At 39.9% G+C, this 20,676-nt stretch overlaps 3 protein-coding genes across 3 annotated transcripts; 2 read left to right on the plus strand and 1 right to left on the minus strand.

Moving 5' to 3' along the window:
- Window positions 1-4,470: 4,470 nt before the first annotated feature.
- Window positions 4,471-7,176, plus strand: comtd1 (catechol-O-methyltransferase domain containing 1). The gene is made up of 7 exons (XM_051376443.1): window positions 4,471-4,637; window positions 4,733-4,851; window positions 5,493-5,598; window positions 5,956-6,074; window positions 6,522-6,576; window positions 6,660-6,793; window positions 6,905-7,176. Exons 1-7 carry the CDS (start codon window positions 4,586-4,588, stop codon window positions 7,055-7,057), a joined length of 738 nt encoding a protein of 245 aa, XP_051232403.1. The 5' UTR covers window positions 4,471-4,585; the 3' UTR covers window positions 7,058-7,176.
- Window positions 7,177-8,473: 1,297 nt separating this feature from the next.
- On the plus strand, window positions 8,474-12,440 carry LOC127350150 (neurofilament medium polypeptide). Its single transcript, XM_051376483.1, is given in 4 exon segments — window positions 8,474-9,546; window positions 9,640-9,764; window positions 10,157-10,978; window positions 10,981-12,440. Coding segments are annotated over 4 exon segments (2,889 nt in total). The 5' UTR covers window positions 8,474-8,628; the 3' UTR covers window positions 12,005-12,440.
- A 972-nt stretch (window positions 12,441-13,412) lies between these two features.
- vdac2 (voltage-dependent anion channel 2) lies at window positions 13,413-20,239 on the minus strand. The gene is made up of 9 exons (XM_051376411.1): window positions 20,082-20,239; window positions 18,761-18,832; window positions 18,593-18,642; window positions 17,596-17,748; window positions 17,416-17,468; window positions 15,787-16,014; window positions 14,934-15,084; window positions 14,777-14,834; window positions 13,413-14,413 (listed from the first exon to the last, which is right to left on the minus strand). The coding sequence occupies exons 2-9, from the start codon at window positions 18,825-18,827 to the stop codon at window positions 14,322-14,324; spliced, it is 852 nt and encodes a 283-aa protein (XP_051232371.1). The 5' UTR covers window positions 18,828-18,832; window positions 20,082-20,239; the 3' UTR covers window positions 13,413-14,321.
- Window positions 20,240-20,676: the final 437 nt, after the last annotated feature.

Raw genomic sequence — 20,676 nt, forward strand, 5'->3', positions numbered from 1 at the left:
GTAGTTTAATACATAAGCGATAAATCCAGATTTCCATGATTGAAAAGCATTTTTTTTGCAGAATATTTTTGTTATAGCCTCATCTTCATTCTGCAACTCTCCGAGTGGCCTACATAAACTGATGCTCTTTGTGTGTTGAGAAACACTCGTTTGGGTCTTGCACAGCAGCACAAGTGGCCCAGTTTGAGTAAAATCAGTGTCAGTGCATCTCTAATCGTGTGTGCTGGTTCATGTGCACGTGTGCGAGCCTCTTCCGGAAGCTTTAAACAGACTTGTCATGTCGGGAGACGCTGCTGTCAAACGGAGGACAAATCTGAGGATGTCAATTGAATGCTGAGAAATGTCTGTCAGTCGTTTTGACGTTGGTCTCTCCATTGTGATTAGCATCACTTAATATTCATGCGCGCTTATCCGCCTGCTGAGACGGTGCCAAACTGACTGCTGTTATTAGAATGCATTGCAAAGCAGTCTGCCTGTGATAAAAACACAGATGATGTAACAGCCATGTGGCATTACAAGCATGTCAATATGTGCCATCCTGTGTACTCTGTGATGGTGTCACAGGTCAATTCAACAAGAGGAAAGTGATATTAGTTCCCAGACAGGGGAGTGAGGGCCTGGCTCTCTTTGTGCCATGAGCCTGTGTTTGCATGGAGTAGACTGTGGATTAGCTGAACAACACTGCCACTTGCTGTTCACATTTAGGTACTAGGCAACACAATGAAGGGGAAATGCAGCTAGAATGAACTCATGAGTGCTGAAAGGCCTAAAAACTAAAAGTAATTTTTTTTTGGTGGACTTATTCCAGCAGTTTTGTTTTTCTAGTTTAATGCCTGAAAATCAAATTTAGACATTCTTGGTTTTAAATCTACTACATACCTACATTTCTTCTCTGCATGGTTTGCAAAATTTAAAAGCCTTTTTCAGATGTGCAGTGTCTTCCCTCCCACACGCTAAATGCATCAAAACAGGAACCTCTTGAATTATTTCGTTTCATATTAGCAGTTGTATGTGTCAGTTTTGTTTTCTTGTTTCTCCACCACATCGTTTTTTCTACCTCTGAGAGAGTGTGTGTGAATGTGTATCATTGTGGCACTCTGACAGTCACGGCCGGGAGGAGGAACAGTGGTGTGCTCGCTGCAGATGGCAGCACACATTTTTTCATTCCTTAAACAGACACAAAAAGCAGCTGAGGGACCAGGGCCTGTCTGTAGAATGTGCTGGGGAAGAGTAGGTACTTGGCACAAGTAGCAGAAACAATTAGCGTCACATAAGCAGAGGCCTGAAGCAGCTGGAGAGAGAAAGAGAGACAGAGAGAGAGAGAGAGGGAGAAAGAGAGAGAGAGGATGGTGGAAAAACACAGCATCTCATTTTCACCAAGAGGACCTTAACAGAACTGTGCGCACACTTTCAGACGTCCCCTTCCTTTCCTCGTCCCAGCTCAAGCATTTTTTTAGAGACAGTTCATGTCATGGCTCATTTAATTGATGTGTTCTTGTCGGCGGCGTGTTTTTGTTTGTATCTGTGCATTCTTAATTAGGGAATAGACAGAGGAAGCTCGGTGTCCTTGGAGAGACCGCGTATCCCACTCACATCCCCAAAATTCCTTTTTGAACATTCCTGGCTACTGTTTTCCCTGTTCCCGTTTTGAAGTTGCGAGATGAGATGATCTAAAGTGTGGCTCATAGAAACACTCTCACACTTCAAATCACAGCTCATTAAATTTTGCTTCCTTTACTGATAAGCTCAAAGAATATGTTAAATGTTGAATCATTTTTGAAAAAAAGAACTGGATACATAGTTCCTGTATAGCACCTGAAAAACAGGTTTTCCTGGTTATCTTAAGAAATAGGTCTGGACACTTTAATGTCTGTCTTAATGCAACACTTATATACAAGTTGCTGGGCACTGCTCTAATGTCACTATCACTATTTAACTTATTTCTCTGGCTTCTTGATTTCCTTTAATCTTTGTTACTGTTGCTGGAAATTTGACAAGATAAAGTGCACATGTTGACCTTTCCACGGCATCTGTGTCCAAATTCAAACAGGGCGTGTATGAGAGCATAGCTGTTACCACACTAATGGTATAAATGGTCTAACAATAGCACAAGCAGAGAAGATTTATGAATTCATACACAGGGAGGAACTAATGTCATTTACACAGCAATGTCTATCTGAAGTTTGCTAACCAAAGCTGTTTGGTTTCTCCGTTCTGGGCTATTGTAGAAATGTGGCGGCCTCCACGGAAGGTGCCCTGTGGCGTCTGCAGATAAAAAAAAAACTAATTCAAAGGTAACAAAAACACAACAATTCTTATTTCCAGGTGATTATACACTAATGAAAACATATCTATGAATATTATATTCCATTTATGATCATAGACACACTGGACCTTTTAATACAGTGCAAAAAACATTCTTACAAGTAAAAGTCCTGCGTTCAAATACCCACTTACCTTACACCCACTTGCTAAATTACTGCTGTGTATATATTTTTACTCCATGCCACTACCTCCTGCTGTAACCTGTGCAATATAATATTTCAATCACCCGTATAAATCATCTGTAGAAAAGCTGTATATAGTTTACATACAACTCTAATTTTTTCATTATATCTTGTATTGTTATATTTTATCGTGCTATGTGTAATTTGTTTTTTTCTTATCTGCTGTTTTCTGTCTACTTCTATCTTATTTAGTACAAAATATTACAATCAAAATATACTCAAAGTACCAAAAGTAAAAGTACATTGTTCAACTCAAAGTTAAAGAGATTGCCTTAAACAGTTTAAATATATTAACTCCAACAAGGTAAGGTAAATTAAGTTAAGTATATTACAGCATTTCTCCAAACTTATTTAAAATATGTTAACAGAATGTATCTATAATAAAATAATACTTAACTTATCTTCTTTATACACATGTTACCACTTAAATTGTATTAATTCAAAATTATTACATAACTTAATCTATTATCAAAATGGTAGCCAATTGAGGCTTTGGGGTTTACATTTTTGTCATGATAAAAAGTCAATTTAAAGAAAATGAGCCAATGGAATGAGTCAGGAATTATATCACCAATACTTAAAATACTGAACAAATTTAAGTGCTAAAGAAAATCTATTATTTGAGTGCCTCAAATGTTTTGGAGGAATACGTTATGATAACTTATTTCTTTTTTTTAGATATGCTGTTAATATTTACAGTGTACTCATTGTGCAGTATAGCCAATTTCAGAATCATGTATATTATATTATTGTAATATAATTATTGATTACTTTAATGTTGCAGCTGGTAAAGGTGAGGGTAATATTAATTACCTTATGTGTTCTGCTGGGTAGCTTAATAATATATATCATAATTTATTAGTTGGTTTGTACTTTATATTAATAATCTAAATCTGCAAAGTAACTAGTTAGTAAAGCTTTCAAATAAACGTAATGCAGTAGATGTATAAAGTATCACAAAGTACAATGCTGGATTTTACATCTGAGCAAGATAAAAGTTTTCAGGGGCTTCTCTCTTTTTGTATGCTCATAACCATAACTGTAATCTCTGGGAGCACAGGAAGTTCTCAAATTGGTTTAAACTTTATTTACTGATGTTAACTTCTCTATTGCTTTAAAACTCCATAGACCTTTCAGAGTATGCAAGTCTTCGTGCAAGCACATCTAATTCACTCTAATCGAAGAAAAACTCCTTTTTTCTGCACCACAAAATAAATAAATAAAATAACAAGCAAACCTTATTTTGCCCTTGTACCACTAGGAGGCAGACTTGTATGGCAGCAATGGACTGTAAAGTGTTGAAAATAAATAAGGCATAAGGCCCAAACACATTCATACTGAACTGTTCACTCTGACACCCAACTGTCCAACCAATGTTTGGACACTTTTTTTGGATACTTTATAAAGTTTTTATGAACACAGAAAGAGAGTTGTAGTCTCGCTTCCTTCAGAGGAAAACAATTTAAAACTAAAGTTGTGCTATTTTTACCTCTTATCAAATTCAGTGTTTTTTTTTCTTCTCATGCAGGATTTGACACAATGAGAAAGGCATTGTCTTGTGAAATACACAAACATCCACATTTCAATCATGAATTTCTGTGACATACAGTACTGCGTAATAGTGTACATTCAAGAAGACAGTGAGAACAACAAACACAGATAAAACTGTTTAAAGTGCTTGTTTGGATTGCAAAATAACTGAGAGATCTGATCTGTAGTATTTTGAGATTTACATCTTCAGCAAAGAAAAAGAACAAACCTAATCTAAAAATAATTGGGTCAGTGTTGGGACCTTTGTCCCGGGACTCTACTGGGATTTCCAGTGATTTAATAAAAAAAACAAAAAACACATAAAGACCTAACTGTCCTGTTTGATATAAAAAAATATTGTCTATCCTGCAAAAATGTCCCTACTTTTGCAATATACTTCAAAATCAATAAGTTGAGCCTCCCTCTCAAAGGTCAAGCAAAGCAAACACAGATGGCACTGTACAAAGAGGACTGACACAGAGAGATTCAGTGGATTGAAACTAAAGCTGCTCAACATTTCTTCAACAAAGCCCAGAACTCAGAACACAATGACAGATATTAAACTGCTTTTTTGCGTTGGACTTGCTGTTGTACTAACAGGTACGTAATGGCGGTTTTGTGTATAATCTGACAGGTGACAGGCATGTTTTGAATCTGTGGTAATGGTAGCTGTTGTTCTATTTCTCGTTGGCCAGGTGTGGGGAAGTCAGCCTTTATTGGGAAGAGCCACAGCGGAGGGAAAGACGATCCTGTGCTGCAGTATGTTGTTAACAACTCACTGAGGGAGCACCCAGTCCTCACCAAGCTCAGACTGGTGAGAGAACCAGCAAGCCCTCATACACCACACTGTCTTATTCTGATATGGAGATGTTGCCCCCGAGTATATATTCTTAAAATTTGTTCTCTATGAAATTCTTTTGATCACCTTTAGCTTAGCATGGGCAGACAGCTGCCAACATATCAACATGCTGAAGCCAGCAGCAGGTTATTTAGGTCAGATGAAGGCTGGGTGGTCATCTGGTGCTCCAGGCTGAAAACTAAAGATGATTGTGTCTTTGATGTTGTGACTTCTAAAGTTTGGACCTCACTGCCACTGGATTTAACATCAGTGAACACTCTGGAAACTTTTAAAAAGCAGCTGAAGACACACACATGCTGAGAATTTAATTTTAGTTTGTGTTTTGGTGCTGTTGTTTTTTCACATTTAAATGATGTTATCTTTACTTTCTATACAAATACAATAAACACATACAGAACTACACATACATAATCACCACTACATATAATTTAAGGATCTAAGCAGTATAGTTTTTGACCACTAGAGGGAAGCACACTGACAGGACACCACACAGCTAAACGCAGTCTAATGAGAAGTACCAGAAAATGTTGTTTATCCATTTAGTCAGACAATATAATGATATAAAAATATTTCATTACTTTATATTTCCATTTCAGAGAACCCTTGAAGACCAATGGAGTATCATGATGGTTGCCAGTGAACAAGCCCAGTTTATGGCAAATCTCATTAGGCTGATAAACGCAACTAAAGCTATTGAAATTGGTGAGATTATGTGAGATCAAATTGAAGACTATGGAAGCAAAAAAATATAATATATAATAATTGGAATTTTAAAAGTACCCAAATAATTAATTGTGAAATTAAACAGCAACTGGATAATTCAAAATAAAAATCTGTTGGCATCTGTTGTTAAAATTTTTAAATCACATTAATTGAAATAGACAGTGTTTTACTGCTATAAATTTAGTGGTGTTCACATTTCAAAACAGTATTTGGTTGTGGGACTTTAATCCATATACTGCCTTTTTTTTTTGCTCCCAGACACTCGTATCTTTTAATCACCTTGAAAGGAGGAAGATCTGATTCTGTAGTAATTCCGTTTATGTATTCATTCTGCAGGGATGTACACTGGGTACAATACACTGAGCATGGCTCTGGCCATGCCAGAGAATGGAAAGGTGGTGGCTTGTGAAATAGAAGACACCTATGTGAACATTGCCAAACCATTTTTTAAAGAGGTGAGAACATTTCTTTCTTAACACCATGACTCACATCCACTGTGTGAATAAGGACATATACAGATAAAAGAAGATACTGTAAAAGATAATTTTTGAAACCTACTATAACTCCATTATAGTACAGGATTACACAACCTGGCACTTGTGCAACATTTGAATTTGGCCTTTTGCAAGTTAAGTGAGATTGATTGTTGCTTCTGTCAGAGTGAGATTGTGCAGCAGACAGCATACTGTACATCTACCTTCTGTCAGTATGTCTTGACAAAATGCTGCCGGCTGGAGAACAAAAAGGTGTCTGCTCAGGAAAGTGTGTCACATAAAGATGCGAAGCCAAGCAGGATGATCAATCCCCGTTTTAGCCTTCCCTAACACTCTCTTTAAGAAAAAAAACCCCACCAAAAATCCCTGCACAACTTTTTTTTTCATACAATTTAACCTTTTTTACAGGCTGGAGTTGAAGATAAGATAGATGTACGGCATGACATAGCCATGAAGACACTGGGTATGTACTTTTAATTTTAGTCAAAATAAAAAATAAAATGGACAGCCATTTTGCCATTTTAATTGTCACTTCTGTTTCATCAGATGCACTGATAGGAGCCGGGGAAGCTGGAACATATGACTTTGTGTTCATCGATGCTGATAAGTTTAACTATGACAGATACTATGAGAAGTCCCTCGAGCTCATACGAAGAGGGGGCATCATTGCAATTGACAACGTAAGTACTTACACAAGCAGGTTTAGCATCTGTCAGAGAACATATTGAGAGGACGTACAGCAGGTTTTGCCTGAACAGAATAAAACGGCTCTGTTGTCACTGTATTTGAAGGTGCTGTGGAGCGGAAGGGTCGTGAATCCTGATCCCAGTGACCTCACATCGCAGGGTCTGGATGCTCTCAATAAGAAGCTACACAAGGACCAAAGGATTGATCTGAGCATGCTCATTGTGGGAGACGGGCTGACCATTGCAATCAAACGCTAAAATCTGTTTGTCTTAATGGTGCTTTAGTTTTGATATTAAATGTAAACTTGGAATTGTGGAGTATGTTGCCCCTTTGTACTTTACTACAACAATAGTTGCAATAAACTTTTTCAACTGTCTCTCTACGTTTACAACTTTGTGTTTACCAGAACAGCGATCATAGAAGCGCTAACAAACAAACAAATATATATGGTTTCAACAGTGATTTGCTTTTCTGTGTAACAGAATATAAGACATATCATTTTGTTTACAGGCTGATACGTTCCACTCTATTTGTAGCAACATTACACTGTGGCCACAATAGCTCACACATCAAAATACAAAAAGATGAAAGTGGAATAAGAGGCAAGGAAACTAAAGACATTAAAAGAAGCCACAGTTAAGCTCTTTATAGTGTGATGAACACCGCAGCCTTTATTTGTGTATGTTATCACACCGCTAAGTGTCTTAAATTGTTGTGATCTGGTGGTTTTTAAATACGTGACAAGTTTTCTATTATATTTTGAAAGGGTAAAACATTCCTCTTTAACTCCACAAGAGCTCAAATGTAAAGTGTTCTTGCTTTAGTATAGCTGAAGGCAAGCAGGACTCCTTTCCTTTAAAAACTGTTAAAGGTGGTAGCAGAGCACATCCAAAAAGGGCATTAATCATTTCTACACTGGCCTGAGGCGTTACAGTAAATCAGTATAGATATAAGTACAGCCCCCTACAAAATAAATGTTTATATTATTTACCAGCGTTAAACCCAGGTTTCAAAAAATGTGTAATGAGATTAACACAGATGAGTTTAGACTGTAAACGCTCAAGCAAAAGTCATACTTAATGACTTATACTGAACAGTTTGTTTACTTTTATGGGCTGAAAAAAACATGAACCAGTGGTGGAAGAAGTACTCACATCCTTTAAATTAGTGAAAGGGGGGAAATACTGCAATGGAGAAATACTTGCAAGTAAAAACCCAGAAGCAGGTTGAATATCCGTCATATTGCTTCGGTGTACAGCGCAATATTCAGATTCTTAAGCCAAAGTAAAAAGTAGAAATACTAGTGCAGAAATACTCTATTACATGTAGTACAAGTCTTGCAACCTAAATGCTACTTCAAGTAGCTGTAAAATAAATATAGTGGAATACAAAAGTACAGTAGTAACACTAAGCACAAGTCCCTCAAAATTCTGCCTAAGTACAGTACTTGAGTGCATAAAACTGTCATAATTACATAATTTCAGCCTATATATTGTCAGTATAAAAAGGTGTGAGTTGAGATCTGCCGAACTAGTTAATAAGAAGGGTCTGTAAATTAACCTGCTAAATTCAGTAACCGTGGCCTGGTATAATATCAATAATAATAATAATAGTGTGGGGGCTGCCATATACTGCCAGTTCATCCGCGTCACTGCTGCCTGCGACAAACTGTAGTGTAAGCTGCTCTCATTCAAGCATCAGCTGATGCTACACCTTTTCAGCACCGCGGACAGCTCCGTTCTGCATACCGAGCAGATGGGGACGCTTATAAAAGTCCGCATGGAGCGACTCTGCACCGTACACTCACCGCGACAGCCCGAGCCACAGCATGGATAACCGATTCGGCTTTCCGCGCAGAATCGCTCCAGATGAGTATCTACAACACAAACCGAAGCGTTCAACATTAGATATTCGAGGGACGTCCACGGGCATGAATGTGACCGAGCCGTTATCCGGAAAGTTTAATGAGAAGGAACTGATGCACGGCCTGAACGACCGTCTCGCAGGATTCATAGAGAAGGTGCACCATCTGGAGTACCAGAATCGTATGCTAGAGAGAGAGATCGAGGAGATCAGGGGGAAAGCGAAAGCCGCATCTTCTTTGGAGGAGGAATACGGGCCCGAGCTCGGCAAACTGAGACAGCTGGTTCAGGATATCACTCATCAGAAGCATCAGATTGAAATTGAGCATCAGAATTTAGAGGACGAGCTGTCCGATTTGAGAGGAAAACATGAACAGGAGTCGCGCAGCCGATCTGACGCCGAGAACAACATTGTGGTCCTCAAGAGGGACATCAGTGACGCGTACCAGGCTAAACTGCGGCTGGACAAGAAAGCACAGGCTCTCGTGGACGAAATCCACTTCCTGAAGAAGAACCATGAGGCCGAGGTGTCGGAGATGTGTGACCAAATCCAGGATGCGCAGGTGAACGCCAAGGCGCATGAATTTGGCAACCCTGGCGTCACTGCGGCACTCCGGGACATCAGGGCGCAACTGGAAGGTCATACCGTGTCCGAGTTCGAGCAGGTGGGAGCGACTTTCCGATCTCAGTTCGCAAGATTAACCGAGGCAGCTGAGAGCAAGAGGGAGGCGTTAAAAGCGACCCAGCAGGAGATCCAGGAGTACAGGAGGCGCCTGCAGGCCAAGAACATCGAACTGGACTGCGCTAAAGGCACCAGGGAAGCGCTGGAGAGGCAACTTCATGACGTCGAGGATCGCCACAAGGAAGAAATGATTCATTACCAGGTAAGACTTTTTTTTTTTTTTAAATAAAGCCAAGTTCAGTGTTCACATGCACATTGTGTCCTGTAACACGTGTTCTTTCCTCTGTTACTCCAGAACACGATCAAAGAACTTGAAAATGAGCTCATAAACTGCAAATTTGACATGTCTGGTTACCTGCGGGAATACCAGGACCTGTTAAATGTGAAGATGGCTTTGGATGTGGAGATAATGTCTTACAGGTAAGGTGGGCCAAATCCACCTGGAGTGACAGTCCTAGTCCTCGAGATTATTTCCAAAGAAAGCATTTTTGGGGTGAAAAGATGGTTAAAATCTCAGTTTATGTTTCACTTTAGCTTTCGTCATCTATCATGAATGCTGCATTTGAGTATAATACAGTTAAAATATAATATCTAATGCTAACAATCACAATGTTCCACCATGGGAATCACAAAAACAAGGCAGGTAATTAAATAATACAAAACTGTATTTAAAGACTTTAAAGACATTCTCTAAATTGAATTCATATTACAATACCCTTTAATAGTAGTTTTTTTTCTTTCTCATACATGAGAATTACAATAAATTTGTACATATATCACTGCAGATGAAATCTGTGTCCCCTGTCTTGCAGGAAACTTCTCTGCGGTGAGGAGGCTCGACTCTCCACGATGTCAGACACCCACATCTCCTTGCCCTACATCTACCACCAGTCCCCCGTTTACACTCTTCCCTGCCTCAGCCGCCCGGGAGGACCGCACAGACGAGTCGAGCCGCACTACAAGTTTGTGGAAGAGATCATAACGGAGACCACCAGGGAAATTGAGATGTCAGAGTTTGAGGAGACAGGATCAGAGGAGACAGAGGTGGGAAAAGATGAGCAGGAGTGTACCAAAAGAGATGGAGGGAGCAGTGAGGAAGAGAAGGATAATAAAGACGTCAGAGAGGAAGAGAAGGATAATAAAGACGTCAGAGAGGAAGACGGTGAGCAGATGTCTGATAGTGAGCAGAATCAAGTAGCATCCGTAGGACATTCCGTGAATGGAGGGGATGATGGGAGTCCTGGTAAAGTAGATGATGGTGAAAAGGGTCAGAAAAGTAAAGAAGAGTCAGAGGAGACTGACGCAGGTGACAATGAAGGGGACAAAGTTGAGCAAAGTGAGGGCCTTGATGAGGAAGAAAATGAGCAACTTCAAAAAGTAGCTGAAAATGCAAAAGATGAGAAAGAAGCTGCAGTGACAAATGCAGAAGTTCAGAAAGAAGCTGGAGTGACAAACGCAGAAGTTCAGAAAGAAGCTGCAGTGACAAACGCAACAGATGAGAAAGAAGCTGCAGTGACAAACGCAACAGATGAGAAAGAAGCTGCAGTGACAAACGCAACAGATGAGAAAGAAGCTGCAGTGACAAACGCAACAGATGAGAAAGAAGCTGCAGTGACAAACGCAAAAGATCAGAAAAAAAAGAAGCTGCAGTGACAAACGCAAAAGATGAGAAAGAAGCTGCAGTGACAAACGCAAAAGATGAGAAAGAAGCTGCAGTGACAAACGCAAAAGATGAGAAAGAAGCTGCAGTTACAAACGCAACAGATGAGAAAGAAGCTGCAGTGACAAACGCAACAGATGAGAAAGAAGCTGCAGTGACAAACGCAACAGATGAGAAAGAAGCTGCAGTGACAAACGCAAAAGATGAGAAAGAAGCTGCAGTGACAAACGCAACAGATGAGAAAGAAGCTGCAGTGACAAACGCAAAAGATGAGAAAGAAGCTGCAGTGACAAACGCAGAAGATGTAAAGCCAGAGATCCATGCAGGGGAGGAACTTCCAAGAAAATCTGATGTTAGTGAAAAAGGAGACACTGAAAAGGACAGTTCTTTCTCCATTCAAGAGAAGAAGCCTGTTGAGGAGACCTCGGCCCGAGAGTCCAAAGAATCAGACAAAACTCAAGAGCTTAGCAGCGTTGTTCAATTGCAAGATGAGGTGCACACTTCAGTTTCAGAAACAGTCGAGAAAACCAGAGATGTTACAGCGGAGACCAAGAGCGCTCTGTCCGTGGAGACCGAGGAGCTTTCAGTAAAGGCTCGGGTAACTTCAACTGCAACACCCACGAGTGAGGGAAAGGAAAACAGTCAAACAGACCTGAAGGAAATCAATAAATCTGAAGCCGCAAAAGCTGAGGATAAAGTAGCAAAAAGCATTCAAGATGCTAAACACGATAGCAATAAAGGCCAAGAGAAAGAGTCGCCTGTTAAATCTGATGTGAAAAGTCTTCCTGGAGCGGAGGATCAGAAGCCGAACAGTGGCGATAAAACCCAAACAGACCAAGCTGTGTTGCCAAAGGAGAAGACAACTGTCAATGGAGAAATCAAAGAGGGGGCACCTGAAAGCAGTCAGGTTCAGAAACCAAAGCTGTCTGAGGTTTCAGAGATAAAAAAGGATCCTCGAGATGAAAGTGAGAAGGTGGAGAGCAGCAAGTCAGAGAAATGAGAGGGAAATGTGCTAAAAGCAAAAACGCTGGGGCATATCTTTTGAGGTCGAGAAAGTGAGGATAAATGACATTTTCCCCTTGAATGTAATGAGCGCACAGTTGGCAGGCAAATACCAGGGATCGTGAAGCTGAAAATAGAGAATGGCTTAATTAGTGCAGATGCAAATTTAAGGTCTAAGCTGAACCAAGCAATAAGAAGAAAACTCAAAGCTGTAACTTCTCTACACAATGACCGTCTTTAAAGGAGAGCATGATTCTCGGTGCAACAGCTTTGCCTTTGAACTTTCAATCAACTTGTTGACGTATTCAAATCCTTTAACTCACCACTTAACTAATGTATCATGAATGTAAAAGATGCAAAGTTACATTTGAATGAGTGTCCATCTTTACTTGCTTTGGTATGTGCTGAGAAATAAACTACCAACTATCAAGTCATATTTTGGTGGTGCTTTTGATTTTGCAATGTAGTGGGTCTGCTTACACTGACATGCTGTTTGATTATTCCACTATATATTTAACCCATGAATGCTAATTTCCCTCTTTCCTGCAATAAACCACTACACTTAATGCAATTATGCTGCTTTGATACTGAACTGTAAACACATGCACTAACCTCCATATATCAGATGTTGAGATTACCTGAGGACCAGCAAAGGGTTCCAGTAGGTCAATATCAGACCATTGTTTAGATAATTTTAAAGGCCAGGACCATTCCATATAAACCACTAAAGATTGACAGTAAATAACAGTTTTTGCTACCACGTACTATTCTGTAACCCCAAAATTAGTCTTGTCAGTGCACACATGATCATCTTAGTGTCATTAGAGGCAGGACAAGTCACACATAGGTGGGTATTTGAAAAGACATCCCATCTCAAGTATGACTTATGATCATTGTACAAATGTAGATGAGGGGTGATGTGGATAAATGGACAGACTAATTGTATATCAGTTATACCTTAAAACATGACAGCTGGTTGTCTTTAATTTATTCCCAGTCTCTCATTTATCTACTTTGAAGGTTCTTCAGTCGTCTTGCTCCAGAAACTGCAGAAGTTCGGGTTCTGAGTTCAACATTGAACCGTGGACTGGTGCTTCTATTATAATTAACCGGATGGTTTGAACTTTTTAAAACGTTTGCAAGTTTAAAACATGCTTCCACATTTTCTTTTTGGTGTAGACTGCACAACTTCAAATCAACTGTACCACACACACACGAAAATGAAGGTAACATTTTCAGAGGCTCCTGGACTGCCACCCAGTTATAAATTAAATTTGTGCACAGTCAGTTAGGGCCAGTCACAATAAACTCTGTACGATAAAAGTCTTGTAAAAGGGTTAACAGTAACCAAACAAGCTAGTTAATGAGCAGTTAATGGAACTTCAATACCACATATTAAAAATGCATTTGTGGAGTTCAAAGACTTTATTGAAAATTCATACATACACATAAGGACCTCCAAGACATCCTGTGGGCACTGTCTTTGCCCAGCACAGGGAAGAACTTTCCAAGAGTGCACAGGTGCAACTTAATGTTACACCTCTTCCGGACAATGATAGTTTGGCATTACTGTGAACATTGATTACTTGCCCCCTAGTACCTGTAAGTACAGAATAAACAAAAACAAAATTCTGCTTGGTCGGCCAAGTGTACAGGTTTCTCTGAAACTTAGACCCCACTTTTAAGCAACCCAGAAACTGCCCAGTTTAAGGGGAGCTTTAACAGAACATCGCAAACCCTGATGGCCGACACAAAACAAAACACGACAGAGCTTTAGTTTGTCCTTGTGTGCATGAACAGGAAGGGTGCAGCATATTTTTAAATAGCAGAAAAAGCCTAGTGTATTTAACATGGTTTGCAAATGATAACTGTAGATGACAAAGGAATATCAGATGGTTATGATTGTAAAAATCAGAGGGGAGGTATGAAAACGCTCGCCACACAAAACCGTAAACTGATGTTCTCATGAAAAACGGAGTGTCTGGGATTATCACAATAAAGCCACACAGACATGATGACAGGCAAAGGGATTGTATTGGATTTCATTATTATGGCAGTAATGGACAGGACAAATGACAATTTATAAATAATATGCCACCAACTGTCTCTTGAATAGAGAACTACAAAGTAAAAAGCAACAGAGGTAAAATATACCAATGACAGAAGCACCAGCTTGAAGTGGTACTCAACAAGTTTGTTGTCGTAGCCTTTGAACCAATCTCTCCAAAAGATATCCCCCTGCTGGTTTGAGTTGGACATACATTTAAGGCCAGATTCCTCTGATATTCCCTAGTCTCTTGCAGTATGAAGAAAGCTTAGGCTTCCAGTTCCAAGCCCAGACCCAGCTTGTGGCCTCCTGCGTTGATGTTCTTGCCATCGACTAGGCCAGACAGAGTGAGTTTCACACCTGCACGGGCGAGAGGAACCAACATTAGCCATTACACGTGCAAATGCAAAAATTACTGACCTCAAAACATTGAGGTTTGAGACTTCTGAAGGTTGACAGGGAATGTGGGAATGTAGGCTGTTAGTGTTGCTATAAATGACTTTATTCTAGGTCAAGTCATTTACAGAGTGTTTGCTCAAAACTGAAGTGCTGTGTGCAAGGATTCTAGTGTAGAGTCTAAAAGTGTGTACTAAACTTCTGTTAACTTGTTGATAAATATTTTGTCCTCCAGTTGTCCATGAACCAGTAGGAAACAAACTTACTGTTGTGGAAATTTCTCTGCTGCTGGTGAAGAATGAAATAGAGAACTTGAAATAAACTTACCTGGTCTAAGTGTCTGGGTGTACCCAACACCAACAAGGCTATTGTTGTTCACTTTAGCCTGTCGAAAAAAAACACAATAAAAGTCAGTTGGTGACAATTAATGGTTCATTTAGCCTCACTCAGTCCACTCTGAAAGCCTCTCTGCTGCACTACTTACACTGACGGAGGCATCCTTGTCCAGCTGGTATTTGGCTGCAATACCGAAGCGTGTGCTGTTGCTGCCAGCGGTCCAGGCCAGGTTGACTGCCGTCTCCAGCTTGTCGCTCACCTTCTGGTAGATGGAGCCTCCAAACTCAGCTCCGTCGTTGCTTTAAAAAGAACATATGCATAAGGAGTCATCTCATGCTACAGGAAATGCAGACAGACATTCTAATGAAAGAGGCGTTTGTTGTGTTGGAGGTCTCGCCATCAGAACATTTTCATCTACTTTATTTGGTTTCCAATTATTTAATTCTGGACTGTTTCATCAAAGAAAGGAAAACCTTTCCCTTGGAACCAACTTTCCCTCAGACCACAAACCAATTCTGGAGGTATTTTGTACATTTAAGACAAAAATCAATAGCTATAAGCAAAACAAACCTAATGCAGGGCCAAATGGCTCCACTGATAGAATATGACTGTACTGGTTGAATTAAGCAACCACCATACATTTTACTGTTATAGCTGCAGTTAAAGCTTGAAATTAAAGTTCAACATCTTATTAAAAATGCTAAATTAATGTACCAACCATCTTCTCAGTAGCTTTTTAGACACATTAAAACAGACTTTGTTTTCATTCATTTACCCATTGAGAGGGTTTCCATGTTTAATCAATCTGGAGAACACAGTGTAGATTAAATCTGTGCCTTTTCCCACTTGTAATTGACTTGTTGTGCATAGCGATCAATAGAATAGAAAGAAAACACACAAAAACAAGGTCTAGAAAAAAGTGAATGGATTCCTCTTACGAAAAAAAGTGCAAAAAAATTATGTAACCCAATCTTTACTTTTACTAAAAGTATTCTACTTACACGTTGGTGTGCAACTGGAAGTCTCCAGTCTTGTAGCCAATAGCAAAGTTGTTCTGGGTCATCTTGGATTTGGCGGTGTCAAAGCTCATCTGGTAACCGGCGAGCCACCCCTCGTAGCCAACGACAGCAGCTCCGTGGATGGTGGGGCCAGCGAAGTCAAAGTCGACATCACAGCCCATGTTAACGAACTCTCGCTTGTAGGCGGTCTTAACTTTGCCACTCTTCTTGCTGTTGATGAGAATAAGCTTATGTTAATCTTAACTGAAATCCCAATCATGTCAGATTAGGTATTACAAAAAATAAAAATTCTAAAATAAAAAGGTTACAATTTTTCACAGCACGCTTTAGGGACATTTAACATGGGGCTACAAGGCCTTTAAATGTACAAATTTTGACAGGTAAAAACATACATAAGCTCTTCTATGAACAGAAAGTAGGGGAAAAAAATGAATTTGAAACCACAGATGGCTAGAAGATGCAGACAATATGGTGCATGTTCTACAGGGAAGAACAGGACAAGAGTTGTACAAAATGTAAAATACTGCAATATTGAAACAGGTTATAACAAATATGCTTACAGCAGCCATCTTGAAAATCAAACTGCTCAAATAAGACAGCTGACCAAAATTACAGACAAGCCAGAACTCAAGAATCAATTAACTGTCAAGGCAAACTTAAATCACTTTGTGTTGCGACACATTAAAGACTATTAAGTGTCCATAACGGCATGCCTTACAGCAAATCTTTGTCAGGCCTGAATTTAACTTATTTCTCGTCAGTGTTGTCCATTTTAAATGTGGAAACATTAAAAAAGAGAAATGGAACAAATCTTGTGGCACCCTGGCTCATCTTCAAAGCCCCCCAGGGTGTAGCGGCACCCACTTTTTGAACCACTGCCACAGACTTATGATTCCCCGGAGATAATTCTAAACCTATGCTGTCTGCCAGCTGTCAACTCAAGTAGCAAACAAAATAAGAAAGTTATTTTTATTCAAAGGCCATATCACTGGAAGAAAGAAAAAAAGAAAAATCAGTCACCTCAGCACAAACCAGCTTTGAAGCAGGCATTTTCTTAAACCAGCATTTGTCTCAGTGCTGGTGTTCATTTCCCAGTCTGAGCATGACACTGTACCCTTGAACATGCTGTCTCAGTGTAGCCACATAACTTGACCCTCACAAACTGTACCACACTCAATATGAAACAGGACACGCTTCCTCTGGGCCATGTGCCATATCCCTCATGTGATTTAGACCTCATAGAAAGCAAACACATTAAGGATTGCCTGAGCCATCTGGGCACACTAGTAAAACTTGAGGTTTTTATTGTACCTGCCAGTAAAACGTACTGCAAAAGATCATGTGAGCAAACATATGGGAAACCTGACAGCCAATCAGAGTAATGCGTTACAATAAACTACTTCCATATTGGGACTGGGGGTCACATGGCCGGCAACTACACTTGTCAAAAGCATGTACAGCACAGATCAAGTTGCCAAAATGACTTGTGTAGAGAACATGCAGGGCCGACTACATTTGTTAAGTATGGTGACCAATGAGTTAAGTAGAGTGAAAGTCACATAGTCACTAACTTTTCCATAAATTAATCATTTATTATAACTATAATCTTACCCAGTGTTTGGAGAGAAGGTTGTGTCAAAAGTCAACTTCAGTCCCTTGGCAATCTGTGAGAAACAATAACAGAAACCATTTGACAAATGATTGTTATGAATGTTGTCATGTGGTGCTCACTGGATAGACACTCAGGTTTGACACCTGTTGAACAACGAAATGTTTTGAATATTTTCAAACCTGATCTTCAACAGTGATTTCTGTTCCCAAGGTGTTGTCAGTGTTCCACTTCTCAGTGAAGGTCAGGCCGTATTCTGACCTCTTGTATTTAGTTTCCAGACTGCCCGCAACTTTGCTGGTATCAGTGTTGGAGGAACCAGCTGTTTTGAATTCCTGCAAGAGACAATTTTAGTGAAACGACAATAACGAGAAAAGTTTAAAAGAGGTCCAGTGTATAGGATCTATTGGCATCTAGTGGTGGAATTGCAGACTGCAACTTGCTCCTCTTTCATGTGCAAATGAGAACGTACAGTGGCTGCGAAATGCGCAAAAAACACCAACAGCCCGATCTACAGCCAGGTTTCTGTTCTAGGCTACTTTAGAAACATGGCAGCATCTGTAGATATAAAACAGCTTACTCTAAAAAGGTAACACACATACAAAATTAACTATTTCTTATTTTGAAAAGGTCAAGATACACATGTTAAAATATAGTTATTCATTATATTCAATTTCTGCCAAAAGATCCTCCTAAATGTAACACACTTTTGTTTCTGGACTTTTAAAAGACAAGTTACTGTGAATGAAATAACCACAAACAAAAAGAAACCTCAGTCAGCCAGGTTATTACTATTTTTCATTTTTGGGGCCTTGAAACAAACAAAAAAAACCCCCTGTAATCTCAAGTACTAGAACAACTGGTCATTTCAACAGAAAATGACTTGATGTTTGTAGTAATAAGTAATTCATTTTTCACTTCCGTTTAGACCATTGATCAGACAAAACAGAAAATTTTAAGATGTCTTTTCCTTCTCTCTTTAGAGGAAAAAAATCATTAATTATTGTAAACTACACAGCTAAAAAAAAAAGAAAAAAAAAAGACAACTTTATTGTGGTTGGACTTCACTGTTTTGGGTCGCAGCTTAATGTGCAGTTTTCCTACTTAAGAGATCATGAAGTAAAGTTCTTTTATTCTTATCTTCTTATTCTAGTCATATCCCCAAGGAAATGGTCTTACCACTCCACTGGCTGACTTTGTCTTGACATCGAGCTTCACCAAGCCAAATCCTGAAGAAAACAAAAAGGTTTTGTTTAAAATCAATTCAAAGTTTGTCAACAAAATCAACTAGACTTGGCAGTACAGAAGGGTTGCCATCACAGTAGTCATGTAATTAAAAAACCATACCATAGCCTTTGTTGAAGATGTCCTTGGCAGACTTGCCCAGGTCAGCATAGCAGGGAGGCACAGCCATTGTATCTGTAACCAGAAGCAAAAACACAAAGTTCAAATTACTTCTCAGACATAAAAGTATATTTCCACCAGCTTCTGTCAAGTTATACAGAAACACCAAAATGGGGGAAAAAAAAACCACCATTATTTTCCAGAATTCCATGATCAATTTAAAAAACGAATCTCCACTGTACCATAAAGATTATGACAACAGTAGATCTCTCAAATGTACCACTCATGCACATATATGTATTGTAGTGTGTATAGTATACAATGCCTTGAAGCTATGAACGCATTGTGAGAATTATCTGGCCGGCTCTATACTTCCGTACTCTCAAGATGTGTGTAAAATGCAGGCTAGCATATAAACTGCATTGATTCTTAAAAGCCTGGTTCACATGAGGATAGCTACCACAATATCTAATCTTCCTCTGGCTGTCACACCTGTTGAGTGGAAAGCTAGTCTGGGAATGTATAGCCAATCTCTCTCCAGTCTCCTGTTGATAACCAGATGCACGGGTCTCCCCGGCTGCAGACTGACCTGTACCAGCCAGCTCATACTGGACAACACTGAGACACACAACCTTTGCTACACACTGTAAAACCCCTGTCTCTGATATGATAAGTTTCACGTTATCAAAAGGTTCGGCTGTAACTGCTGACTGGACACAATCCCAATCTTAGTTTCACTATGACTTTGACACCTCTGACACAGTGACAGCATTTCACTGTGATGCAGACAGTCCCAGCAGGAGAAGTCTGACAGCCAATGGACAAGGTTACTGAGCGACAGAGAAGCCATTTTGCCGCACTGGAGTGCCTGGTTCAGGCCTGGCCTTTATTAAACTACTCCTCCACGTGAATTGGCAGCCACTTCTAGGCGTGGCAAGACACATGCCGGTGCCAATTAGCTGGATGTATTAATTAGCCAGTTCACTCGCACTGTCAAGCCAGCTAACCTCACTGCTGCTAACTAGGCCACAGCGAGGTTAACACAACGATCGCCTCCGGTTAAGAGAAGTAAGTTGGGAATATTTTCTTAAAAGTATCTTTGCAGAACACGAGCAGCTTTGCCAGCAACACGAGACGTGTAAGACAAAGCTAAAGTTCCCCGCTTTTACCTGACATGTGTCAGACGCAGCATGCCGAGCGAGGCTAGCTTAGCTAACGTTGCTAGCTTGCAGAGTGCCGGTATGTGTAAAGCACACTTAAACACCCACTCTCGCGGGTCGTGGAGTCGATAAACAGCGTCAGACTGAATAAATGGCTCGCTTACCGGTACAGAAAGGGGCTAGCAGTAAACTAAAGTGACTTTATTGGAGATGTTCCTCACACCGCACGGCCGAAGCAGGCGTCACCGGTTGGAGGGCGAGCTGAAGGAGACTGCACTGCAATGAAATCCAGACCTATCACATCCCGGCTCAGGACCCGGGGCGGCCACCGACGTGCCTGAGTGAAAATTGTTTACGTCACGACATGGTGGCGTCCCAGTGCTAGCCTTAAGGATATTTTATTCATTTATCCTCTTTTAGTGTACCCATTTGATATGTTTGCATTGTTTTTTATATGTCTAGTTATATGTGTCTAGTTGTATAGTTCTTTACTATTTAAAGCTAATTTCCACCATCATGACTCTAAAGAGCCAAGCAGCTGTACTGCTTCAAAGAGCCACTTATTTTTCATTGATTAATTTGTATTGTGTGCTCATACATTATTGCAGAAAATAGAGTGCATTTATTTATTATAAAGCTATAAGTAGCTGTTCCTTAAAGCATCTTTAATGTTTTAAGCTGCTTTTTATGAGTGTGCGTAGGTTTGCTGTAACCACTTCCAATGAAGAGTTGCGTTCAGCTTCACCGGGGAACAGTTTC

Source organism: Dicentrarchus labrax, unplaced genomic scaffold (genome assembly GCF_905237075.1).
Source record: "Dicentrarchus labrax unplaced genomic scaffold, dlabrax2021, whole genome shotgun sequence".
Taxonomy (NCBI): Eukaryota; Metazoa; Chordata; class Actinopteri; family Moronidae; genus Dicentrarchus; species Dicentrarchus labrax.

Excerpts from the sequence above, each read along its gene's own strand:
- vdac2 (XM_051376411.1), bottom strand. The coding sequence starts at position 18,827 with ATGGCTGTGCCTCCCTGCTATGCTGACCTGGGCAAGTCTGCCAAGGAC. Across the intron at positions 17,469-17,595 it reads AAATCACTGTTGAAGATCAG|ATTGCCAAGGGACTGAAGTT; the intron begins GTTTGAAAATAT and ends TGTTTCTCACAG. Across the intron at positions 14,835-14,933 it reads ACAAGGATGCCTCCGTCAGT|GCTAAAGTGAACAACAATAG; the intron begins GTAAGTAGTGCA and ends TTTTTTCGACAG.
- comtd1 (XM_051376443.1), top strand. The coding sequence starts at position 4,586 with ATGACAGATATTAAACTGCTTTTTTGCGTTGGACTTGCTGTTGTACTA. Across the intron at positions 6,075-6,521 it reads CCAAACCATTTTTTAAAGAG|GCTGGAGTTGAAGATAAGAT; the intron begins GTGAGAACATTT and ends CCTTTTTTACAG. Across the intron at positions 6,794-6,904 it reads GCATCATTGCAATTGACAAC|GTGCTGTGGAGCGGAAGGGT; the intron begins GTAAGTACTTAC and ends CTGTATTTGAAG.